The 12222-nt window shown below is 39.2% G+C and overlaps 1 protein-coding gene across 3 annotated transcripts in view; it reads right to left on the bottom strand.

Annotated features, from left to right (window-relative positions):
- The window catches only part of xrcc4 (X-ray repair complementing defective repair in Chinese hamster cells 4), a 43086-nt gene that overhangs the window by 15641 nt on the left and 15223 nt on the right, over positions 1 to 12222 (bottom strand). For all 3 annotated transcript variants that reach the window (XM_042394997.1, XM_042394996.1, XM_042394998.1), the window contains 4 exons: positions 10420 to 10586; positions 8091 to 8222; positions 5925 to 6082; positions 718 to 859 (listed from right to left, as the gene is read on the bottom strand). In XM_042394997.1, the coding sequence (XP_042250931.1) occupies positions 718 to 859; positions 5925 to 6082; positions 8091 to 8222; positions 10420 to 10586 (599 nt within the window). The remainder of the gene's footprint in view (positions 1 to 717; positions 860 to 5924; positions 6083 to 8090; positions 8223 to 10419; positions 10587 to 12222) is intronic.

Here is a 12222-nt window from a genome sequence, read left to right as displayed (position 1 = left end):
ATCATCCTGTCAAACGGCCAAGAAATGACTCAAAAAAGACAAACAGACAGTCTGAGAAACTGCCAGAAAAAATAACACTGATGCTTCCAAGAGGCTGATAGAGAGCGTGTGAATGTGTGACTGATGGACAAGCTACGCTAATGTGGGATTTACCTCTGATTTAATGGTTTTATTTCATTTTTTATGAGAAAAAATCTTCAAAGGATGAGAACTCTCTCTTCCTCTGGGATTAAGGATATCTCAGAGAAACGTTCCTAACAGGGACGAGTGTGAAAGTGTGTCGCATCTTCAAAAAGTCTTATTCAAAAAACAGCTGTTGGAAAAGGGGCGTCCTCTTATATTCGGGCCAATACGGTAATTAAAAACATGAGCTATTTTCCAGGTGGACATCATCATCATCTCTTTTCTTCTACAGAGAAGAAGGAAGAAGGGAGGTTGTGTTTTCACTCGCCACAATAAAACGCATTTAAATGTGTTTCTGTGAGCTATTTTTGTTCGGAGGCATCACACCCCGGCTAAATGAACAAATTTAAAGGATAAATGTATGAGCAGTTTATTAGCTAAAAAGCCAGTAAAGTGCTCCGAGACAGACATTAACTGACACCATAAAGCAGGAGGTTGTTATGTTCAGCAGCACAAACACAGAGCGAGACAGACAGGAGCGACGTTACATGTGTGTTTTTTTGTTTTGTGTGTGCGGTGCGGACTCCTACCTACCTCTTTCTCTGGGAAGTCTGCGGGTGAGGTTGCTTAACCGCGGGGTCCGGGGCCCCGAGGTGACGGAAGCGGCGCTTACGACAGGGTGCGACGTCTGTGATGTCACTCAGGCTGTCGTCCAATGGGGTCGGAGTTGAGGACTCTGAGGAGAAAGGTGAATCGGTCATGTTTTTGGATGTTGTGTAAGTTAAGGCTGCAATTGTTTTCTTGATTAATCTGTGAATTTTGGTCAATAAAACATCAATGAAACATCTCCAGATGTCTCGTTTTGTCTGCAGATATCGCCACTGATCTCTAAATTTGTTTAAAATTTCGATTGACAAAGTCCAGAATCGATTAATTTTGATTCAATTCTAATCTTGATTCAATTACATCAGATAAATATAATAATATCCTATGAAGTGCTTCTCAATTTATCTTGGGAACTTGAACTTGAACATTCAGATAAAAATTAATTAATTAATTTTACTCAGCCCTATTTGTCTGACCAGCAGTTCAAAACCCAAAGATATTTAATTTACTATAATGTAAGAGAATAAAAAGGATTCAATGCTCACATCTGAGAACATGAAACGAGGGCTGCATCTAACGGTTATTTTCATTTTTCAATTAATTGATCAGTCCTTTGATCTAAAAAAGAAGAAGAAAAATCTCGATTGGTAAATTTCCAGGGTATAAATGGGATAACGCACTTCCAGGTGTGCAGCAGCAGCAGATTTTAAAACACACAGCAAACACCTGCGTCATTCCTTGAAATTGAACAACCAGTTTGAACAGTCGGTTACGTCATTCACAGCAGTTTCCAAGAAAGGAATGACTTTTTTTTTTCTTCTTTCTACTGTTTTCGAGGCTGAAAGACGGCGGCCGGCGTCCCCGCCAACATCTGACTCTGCTTTCATCACCTCTGCTCTCTCCCTCTGTTCTTAAACATGAGGATAGTGGGAGGACGAGTGTGTGGAACAACAACAGAGAGGCAGCTGGCTCTCCACCCGCGAATCGGCTCGTTTCCATGGATCAAAGAGCAGAAGAGAAATGAGGGTGGAAAATGTGGGGAAACATGCTTAAAATTACGTGTTCTTCCTTTTTTTTTCGTAGGTTAATTTTCACTGATATATTTCTCTCCGTTCAGTTCGGTGACAGCTTTCCACTTCGTCCTCCGTGTTTGAATGAACACACTGACTCACATCTTTAAAACAGTCTGTAAAAACTGTCTGTTAAACTCAACGACCAAACTCAACACAAAAGAGCACCAGCAAGTAAAGCTTTAACAAAGAAGACTAAGTACACAGGCGTTGATGACTTGATGGTTTAATCCTTTTAATGGTTTTCTCTTCTCTTTGTGATATCTTGTCGAAACAATGAATCAAAAGACAATTTGTGAAGTGAAAGGAGAGAATTATCAGTGACTCTGCAGCTCCTCTCGGCTTTACGGAGCTTTATATTGAGTTTCAGCTCATTGTTTATCTGTCTGGCTGCAACTTTACTGTTTTGGTTCACTCTCAGCGCTCTCATAGCGTCATTTTCAGAGATAAAGCTCTAAAAAGTCACTGTACACTACCTGCTAAGCACCAAACAGACATAGTTAGCTGTAGACTAGCTGGTGAACATAGTGGAGCATTTAGCAGCTGAAGAGCCAGATATTTCCCTCAGGAGTTGGTAGAGAGCAAAAACAGAAGCTAAAAGAGAGTGAATATTGGACTTACATTCACCAGGTGGACAGAAACACGACTCCACAAGAATGATAATGTTGCTCCATAACTGCTGGATGTGGAAATAAGCAACTGTTTGCTGACAAGTTCAACATATTAACTTAAAAGATGATGTGTCATATCATATGATGTGATATGTTGCTGCAGATTTCAGAAGCAGAATTTTTTCAGGTGGCTTCCAGCAGCATGTTTATGGTTTATATTATGGTGTTTGGTTAACAAGTTTTCAAAGGGAAGTATACTTTTTAGTTTAGTTTTCTAAACAGAATGATGTAAATGAACAAAGTCTGACCACTTTATAAGAACTTTTTAAAACATGCTCAACCAATCAGTTGAGATGTCTTTTACTGGTAAAGAGAGTATTGCTTCATTTTAAAAAAAAAAAATGTATTAATTTATTTATTTTTTAATAAAAGCTAGAAAAGCTCACAATGACAATGCTAACATGGAGATATTTACCAGGTAAAAATGTTTACTATGTTCACCACCTTAGTTTAGTGATAGATTTTAAATATTTAATATTTAATTAATTGCTTCTTACTGAGTGGAACAAATAAAAGATCATTATACAGTTGAGTCACAACAGTTAGTCAATTAATTGATTACTTGATCAACACAAAATTATTCTGCAACTATTTTGATAATCAATTATTTGGTTTCAGTCATTTTTCAAGCAAAAATGCCAAAAATTCTCTGGTTCCAGCTTCTTAAAAGTGAATGACTGTTATGATGCCGAATGTAAACACATGAGGTGAACATGTGTAGAAATGCTCCCTGAAAGTCAAAATTCAGAGCTTCAATCTGCTCTGAACGCTTTGTTTGCAAAAATGACCTCAACTTCCTCCTCGTGATGATGTCAGATTGTTCGCTCATGCCCACAAACAGCCGTCCGTTCTGTAGCCTTGGTTGCTAACGTTGTTGTAAAGAAGGAGAAAAAGAAGTGAAATCCTGCTACTATAGTTTGTTTACGTAGCCTCCGGAGCCGGAGGAGGAAGCTTCCTGAAGCTGACCAATCAGAACAGAGTGGGCTCATCAGGAGGGCGGGGCCTTAAAGAGACAGGAGCTACAACGGCCTGTTTCAGACAGAGGCTGAACTGAGGGGCTGCATAAAGGACCAGTAGAAGATAAATAATAACTGGAAACCATGCAAATATATTCCAGTAAAGCCCCAGAATATAAATATAGAGCTGGAAAATATGCAGAATATGTTCCTCTTTAAGATTCTGGACTGTTGGTTGGACAAAAACAAGCAAATCAAAGACATCACTATGAGCTCTAAGAAATAGTAAATAGCATTTTTTCACAAAAGTGAATAATCGATAATAATTCTAAAAAATAGTTGATAGTTGCAGCCCTATTATGCACACACAGTTACTTCACCAGAATGGGTTCATGGGTAATTTGACAGCATTTGTAGATTGTTTTGTTGTGTGGATGAAAACCTCTCTCACCAGTAGCAGCAGTCTCTATATACACACTCAACACAACACAACCTCATGAACACAAATATCAAAACCACAGATTTCCTAAAACTCTCTTTGCCCCCTCCTCTCTATCTGTTGGTCCTAACTGGCAGCGGCACGCGGGCCCTCTGAGTCATTGTCGTAGCAACAGAAAACAACACAAGTTCCCTCATCAGACGAAAGGGGGGAAGGACTGGAGTAAAGGGGACACCACCTACACCGCCCCCTCCAAAAAAAAAAAACAAAAAAAAATCTTGACGTATCAAACCTGACCTGGCTTCATGTGGAGGATTTAAAGTGTGTGAGAAAGTGGAAAAATCATGGATGTAAGCAACTGTGAGGAGGGTAAAAGGGTAAAAAAAAAACCCTCTTAGAGCCCAGTTTTCTTCCATGATAGGTAACCGATATTCTACCTAAATCCATACTCGACTACACTCCATACATCCTGCCTCCAGCTGATGGCGCATTAATCAAATCCCGAGCCATCTGGGAGCAGAAGTCGGGAGGTTGATGGAGTGTAATGTCAACGTTGGAAGCTGCTTGTATTTAAAGGTGTTTTGGGATTGTCAGTTTACGGAGGCCCCGACTCTCCGGATTACATAATTCCTCAGTGATGTCATGGTTAGTGTCTGGGCATGAAAAAAGACGCCTGGTGCAAAACACACTCAGCTACCATGACGACAGCTCAACGAAAATATCATATTTTACTAATCATGGAACTCTTGATGTGACAATACTTGATCTAAAAATAAAAAAACTAACATTGCTGATTTGACAACGTGGCTGTTCTGCTCTGAGAAAACTTTTCAAGCATGTTGAATATGTTTGCCCGCACCTCATTCAGTGATGTCACAGCAGGTGTTTTCCATCAAGTCGGAGCACCTGCAACAGTAATTTTCTGCCCTACATGATTTAATGTTGACTTACGTGTTCACATGCCAAAATTCAATACTTTCTGCAGGTGATCCATTAAAGTACCCTGTCAGAATATTCAGTTAATTTATAGTGAGATGTAGACATACTAGTACAAAGACAGAGTCATAACTGTAAAACTTTTTGCCTGTAACTGAGGTTCTTGGAAAAAAAAAAATCCCCTTTCGAGGAATTACAACACAGTACTTAAGATTTTGTGGTGTTGTCACTTGTGACTTCAATTATACCATCACCGGGGTATGTGATGTTAGTGATTAGCAGCACTTTAACCAGAGGGTCAGTGAAGTGAGCTGCTGTAGTGTTTGTAGTGAGATTTAAGAGTGATTGATTAAAGGGGACGTATGCTTTTAGTGATTTTCTGTCATTTATATCCTGTTATGATGTCAGATGTTAAACATGCTCAAAGTTCCAAAACTTGAGGTGAACATATGTAAAAATGCTGCCTGCAAGTCAAAAGTCAGGGCTTCAACGTGCTATCAACGGCCGTCTGTTCTATAGCCTTGGTTGCTAAGACTGTTGCTAAGGTGGTTGCTAAGGTGTTTCCATGTGTTGTTCACGTTGTCCACCATCATATTTCAGATCTGAGTCAGCTCCAACATGTATGGATGGATTTGAGAAGTTGACATTTGGAGTAAAGAAGGAGAAAAAGAAGTGAAATCCTGCTACTATAGTTTGTTTACGTAGCTTCCGGAGCCGAAGGAAGCTTCCTGAAGGCTGACCAATCAGAACAGAGTGAGCTCATCAGGAGGGCGGGGCCTTAAAGAGACAGGAGCTAAAACGGCCTGTTTCAGACAGAGGCTGAACTGAGGGGCTGAACAAAGGGCCAGTATAAGATAAATAAGGAGTTTTTAACTGTAAATCATGCAAAGATATTCCACCAGAGCCCCAGAATATAAATACAGACCTTGAAATATGCAGAATATGTGTCCTTTACATGACCCTAGCAGCAACTACCACGGCTAGATGTTGGCTCCAAAAAATATCAGTATGATGTATTTATCACGTCATACTGATCTAGAGTAGCTGCTGATCATTTACTGCCTGTATTCGTGCACACACACTGAGAATATTAAATTCTCTCACACACTGACAGAGATCTTACCCCGAGCAGCAGGTTGAGCCGAGGCCAGGTTAGTCTGCTCTTCCTCTGGCTCCTCGTCAGTGCTACCTCCATACTCATCCTCCTCAGCCACCTCCTCCTCCTGACCTGCTGTTTGGTCTGATTTCACTGAATTTCCCTTTTTCTTTCCCTCAGAACTCCTACAAAAGACACCAGAGAGTGAACATTGATTTGGTTATACAATAGTTTAAAAAAATCACATTCAAACTTACATTAAGAATTAATAATACACATTAAATATTACATAAGTTTATAGACAACAAAGCTGATGAATCAGAAGATTGCAGTAATTAAGAAAACATGAGTCAAAAGCTATTGAGCAATTTATTGAGCAAGGACTTCCTGAGAGTTTTCAGTTGTCTGAACAACAAAAAGTCTTTGTTTGAAACAATGTGAAGTTAAACATCTTAAAATATTTATTTTTTTGCTTGTGAGAAGTTGTGCAAGACTTATAGTAGAAGTATGAGCACTGAAAGGAGCTGAGGGGTCAGTCGACATATGGGCAATGAAAGCAGTTTGTATGTCAGTTGAAGGTTAAATCACTGTAATGAGCAAAGATTTCAGGTGACGTGAAAGTGCTGAAAACAGTTGCTGAACAGTCAGGAGACGGAAGCGACATTTCAGCTGAAATAGAAGCGCTGTAGATAGTTGTAGTGCGTTCACTTAGAGGAGAGATTCACAATATTTCACGTGTGTCTTAAAACAACAGTCAGGAACTCAAATGAACAGTTAAACCTGTTTTTCTTGCTGTAATCATTCCTCCTGTTCATACTGACCATTAGAAGATGATGGGGGACAAAATCTACAGTCCTCCCTCTGTGCAAAAATGTATTTAAAAGTTTATCTGAAGCTAATATGAAGCTTCAGCATCCAAATGAGTCAAATCAAGTAGATATCTTTCAACGTTACAGTCTTTTTAGTGTCAAATTCCCTCTTTTTGTTACTATAATTCCACTGCAGCTCAACAGGGAAACACTGTCCGAGGAAACACAAAGAGGGAATTTGATGCTAAAAAAGACTGTAAATGTGTCAGATATCCACTTGATATGACTAACTCAGACTGCTGAAGCCTCATATAAGCTTCACATCAACTTTTTAGGGCTGTAGTCTGTTGGTCAACTAGTCGTCTGACTAAATTCTCATTGGTGGAATAGTCTCCGTGTTACTTTCATAAGGAGAAAAGTGCTACATCAATAGCTTTCCAGGATTAATCCATTATTTCCCGCGGTGGGAGGGACAGACTAACAAATTACCTGTGAAAACGGGGGTGTATTCAAAACACCCCCCTTATTTTCACAACTTTGAACTCGCCCAACCTAATGGAGGCTGCTGGGTCTAACTGTACTCAACGTTTACTGAATCAGTGTTTCTCCTATAATTATCACAATAAGAACTCCCGCCAGGCCAAGAAAATATTTTTTAATGCCAAAAATAACGCCAAATATCCATTCATTCGGAAATCAATAGCGTTTGGGAGTCTCTGTGCAGCGCTGCTCCGGTACGTGAGGCAACCTCTGTGTCGTTGCCTGGGAAACTATTGGTAGCGTAACGCCGTTGAGGAATACGTCATTGCGTAGTGTGTTTGCGTAAAGAGCGCGCGGCAGAGAAGTCACGGTGGACGTGAGCGGAGCAGAGGAAAAGGTTAGTAGTAAGTTGTCAGTCTTGCAGTAAATATACAGTACAGACTACAGTGTGTCAGTTAAAAAATGCTAAAAAGTCACGTCTGTTGTTTCCCCCAAGTGCTGGAAAAGTGAAGGAGGTTAGCTCCAAAGTTAGCAACAATGGGTTAGCATAACCTGAAGACACAAAACAGAGAAATAGAGAACAGAGAAATGTGTGACTGCTGAGTTCACTGTGCACTCTGTCCTGTTACAGAAGATTATGTATGATTTCAGCCAACCAAGATTGTCTTTGGCTGACTACAGCCCTACAACTTTTAGATGCATTTTTGCTCAAAACAAAGGGATCTTATACACACTTGAAAAACTGTGAACCTGTCCTTAAAGACAGTGTGAGCTTATATGTCATATGAGGTGTAAGAGCTGACAGTGTCTCAACTGTAAATTGAGAAGCAGGAGATAAAAGCAGTTGAAATGCCAGCTGATGAGTAAGCATTGGACCTAACAGACTGTAACATGTCCAGTCTACCTCGCTTCCTGCAGGTCTGTGATACTTTCCTGCAGACTGCGGATCTTGGCCTTCTTCTCATTCAGGACCAGAACAAACCGAGAGTAGAGTTCTGTCTCCAGGGCCTCTTTACCACCAGCATAGCGCTTTAGTCTGAAATGTACAGAAACACACACAAGTCTTAAAACCTCCTCAGTATGTCAAGCGTTCATCTATAATCCTGCCAGGAAAAGTGCGTATATACTCGTATTTTTCCCCTCTGGCAACATAACACAATGACTGCTAATCAATGACGGATAACAGAGTTGAGAAACTGACTACAGAGCTATGAATCATTCAAGATGAGCTGCACAGGACATGAACTAAAAGCAGTCCTTTTATTTCCCCATAACATTTAAATATTATGTATATTATGTTGCTTAATTCTAGTGACTTCTTCTTCTTTCTTATTGTTGAAAAAAACACTTTTTTGCAACTTTTTAATGTCTTCTTTTTGGGATTTATCGTATAGATTCAAAAATGCACATCCACTTTTTACATTTTTCAACATAATATGTTCCTTTGTGGTGCATTAATCCGCATGTATTGCAACTCTTTCTAACACTGTCATATTTGTATTTTTAGATTGTTTTTTTGTTTTTTTTGACATGCATTTCTTTATATTCCGATGGCAAAATACCATTTAACAGACACAATCAGTTACAAAAATGTGTCATTAATACACACACCAAAAATCAAAGGGAGACCAATAAATCGATCCATATGGGCGTGTACAGAAAAAAAAATAAAATGAAAAACTTAAAATAAATAAAAACACCATTTCTGCTCATGTCTGTGATCGTTTTTTTTATGTGTTAATTAGAGCTGCAACGATTAGTTGATTCATCAATCCACAGAAAATTGATCTGTAATTATTTTGATAATTGAATAAGTCATATTTTAAGTAGAAATGCAAAAAGATTTTCTGGTCGCAGCGTCTAAAATATGAAGATTTGAAGCTTTAATGTGACATAAATGACAGTAAACTGAATCTTTGGACTGCTGATCAGAAATAATAAGACATATGAAGACACAAAACAATCAGTTAATCAAGAAAATAATCTGCAGGTTAATTGATAATGAAAATAATGGTTAGTTGTAACCGTAGTGTGAGTTAATTGTCTGTGTACTTCTGTTAATAAAGTATTTCTGAATTGAATTGAAATCCATAATGAACTGAGGTAAACTGTGTGTTGAGTCTTGTGTTTTGTGAATCACAGGGGCCCCTCTGACTCTGCCTGGCGTGATGAACACATGAACACCGCTGTGACATCAGTGCATCGCTCAAAATGAAGTGTTGCAGGCAGTGTTACAGGAGTTGGGTAATAACTGTGATGGATTTAACAGGAACCAAAACTTGTGATTTTAACCTCACTGTGTTGTAGTAGTTTGGCATGCAGTGTTCAAACCTTCCTCACTACCAGCCAAACTGTGTCTGAGGCGAAAAGAAGTCTTATTTAATCATGTATTTAAATAAGACATGTACTTTTTTGTTGTATTTAGGCAAAGTTTTTTTATATCTATTACTGTTAAGACAATGATGCATCTCATACGTTTTAGCAAAACTAAAATTAAGAAAGAAAAAGTGTTTATACTCAGAAAAATCCCCATTTTATGTCATTATTATGTTGAAAATCTACTTTACATGTTTGTAAATACGACTATTTGCACAATTTTCCCAACAGGATATTTGAGGATGTTGAAGATAACAGGCATTTTTCACTATTTTCCGATCATTTCGAGACAAACGGATGAATCAATAATGAAAATAATCATTAGTTGCAGCCCCGAGTAATGTTAAATTGGACTTTTTTTTTTGTTTTTTTAGCTGTGGTTTGGTCTGTGGGACGTGAGATTAATGAGAGCAGAGCTGCCAGGTCATAAAACCAAAACAATGACACATAAAAGACGCAGTAATGTTGAAATGGTGATACATCTTTATAGATAACTCTTTCTACATAACACAGTCAACTGATCCATTGTAAACATAAAAATATTGATTAGAGCAGGATTTTTTTTTTGTCATATAATTTCACATTAATGTTAATGGGATATAGTTCCCAATGCAGTTAGTCAATGTCTGCTACAGGTGGCTAGCTTCTGTGTTTACTTTCATTCAGCTGTACGACTATTTGCACAATTTCCCAGAAAGAATTGATCTAATTCATTGACTTTCCCCGAAGTGGAAATCATCCCTCAACCCTGGCTGGTTTTCAAAGATTCCTGGAGCGATGAGAACGGCGCTTGTTCGGTGTGTGTGTGTGTGTGTGTGTGTGTGTGTGTGTGTGTGTGTGTGTGTGTGTGTGTTTACTCTGCAGTGATGCGTTGCTGTTCTCGTCTCAGTCTTTGGTTCTCCTCCTCTAGTGCTTGGTTATGTCGCTCCAGTGTATTTCCCCTCTCCAGACTGTGAATCAGTAACCCTCGCACTGCCTCCGCCGGCGTCGGGACGACGTTCAGAGAAACAGAACCCAACCTGAACTGGAAGACAACAATGAAACCTCAGAGGTTAACAGCTTGTTGTCAGGACTTTGTCACTGATTTGGGCATTTTGGCACATTTCGGCCTGAGGTTTTAGGGGTTTATTTGCTCAGTTTTCACTCTATTTATTTCAACCAGCAGCTCTCACATCTTGAGGCCATCGACGGCTGTTAGATGCTCCAACTAACTCCCATTTAAAAAGCCTGAACGTTTCCCTGGAAATACAAGTCAGTCATTGTTTTCAGCAAGTCATTATGGTCTCAATCTCTAAAGTCAGGCCCTCTAATAAGTGTGCACGTGGTTATTTTGGAAATTATTGCATGCATGTTATGTATATTGATTAGTGCAGGTTTAAAGGTTTTAATACAGTGTTTGCTATATAATTCCACATTAATGTTAACAGGAAATAGTTCCCAATGCAGTTAGCCATAACGTCTGCTACAGGCGGCTAGTTTCTCTGTTTACGTTCGTTCAGACTCAGACACAAATGTTGAGAATGATTTCTATAAAATTCAGGTTTTATTTGAGAAGCTGTAGGAGGCTCAGCAGCTCGTCCTGATATTCGTTGTTTGGTGCGAGTCCTCAATTCCCCAAAATCTCTATAACGGAGCCGGCGATGGCAAAGTTAACATGACTCATAGAACCACGATGGCCACATTTATGGGAGACACGTCATATTGATATAAACCCTTTAAATGATGTGATTTTTTTGACCTGGTCACTGATGCTTAGCAACCTCGGTCCCCAGAAAAACAAAGTTTCCCTTCAGATACGACGCTGCCATGTTTGCACACAGATAAGAGGCAGAACGGTCTCTATCACCACTGACCTCTCTGACTATCATCTCCCTAAATAACCAATCTTTACTGGAGGAGACACAGCTATTTGTATGACTACAGACTGGATAAGAGAGATAAATCATGTGTTGTTTCAATTTCAGTTTATTGACATAAAGACAAAGAGAGAATTCCTTCAACATTTATAGACTTTACTGGTTAAATTGCGCTGGAGCTGCTTGTCCTTCCAGTACAAATATATTTTTGCACAGATGGAAACATGCTAACAACAACATATAGCTCTATTTGTGAACCAATGTGATGACAACGTGTTTTTATTTTGTCAAATAGTCTCCATTAAAAGTCTGCTGAATCAGCTGTTAGCAGCTCCTGTTTGCGGTGGGTGTGCCAGACAATTATCACCGGATTTATTGTGATACTGAAGAAAACTTACAAATGTGATGATTCTCAGGCAACTTCTGCAGTCTATTTTCTCTGGATTCTAAGTGGATTTATGGAGGTTTATTGGTGATGGACATGAGAGATAACGATATCCTTGGGAAGTGTCAGTCACACTGAGTCATATCAGTGGATCATCCAAGTCATAACATCCTCTGAGCACCATGAATATCTGTATAAAATTTCATGGTAATCCATCAAACTACTGTTTAGATATGTCTGGGCCGACTGACAGACTGACAAATCCATGCTGGCTAAAAATGCTGAAGACATAATTACAAACATCATCAACTCTTCCCTTTTGATCCTCATCTTTCCTCCTGCTCACCCTGTCATGTCGTACCACCCTCTGTGTTTCTCACGCTCTGCTTATTTATAAGTGTCTCATATTTGCCAGCTAT

Source organism: Thunnus maccoyii, chromosome 19, assembly GCF_910596095.1.
Source record: "Thunnus maccoyii chromosome 19, fThuMac1.1, whole genome shotgun sequence".
NCBI classification, from domain to species: Eukaryota; Metazoa; Chordata; class Actinopteri; order Scombriformes; family Scombridae; genus Thunnus; species Thunnus maccoyii.
Note: the sequence above shows the minus strand (reverse complement) of the source record. Positions and strands in the feature narration are given on the sequence as shown.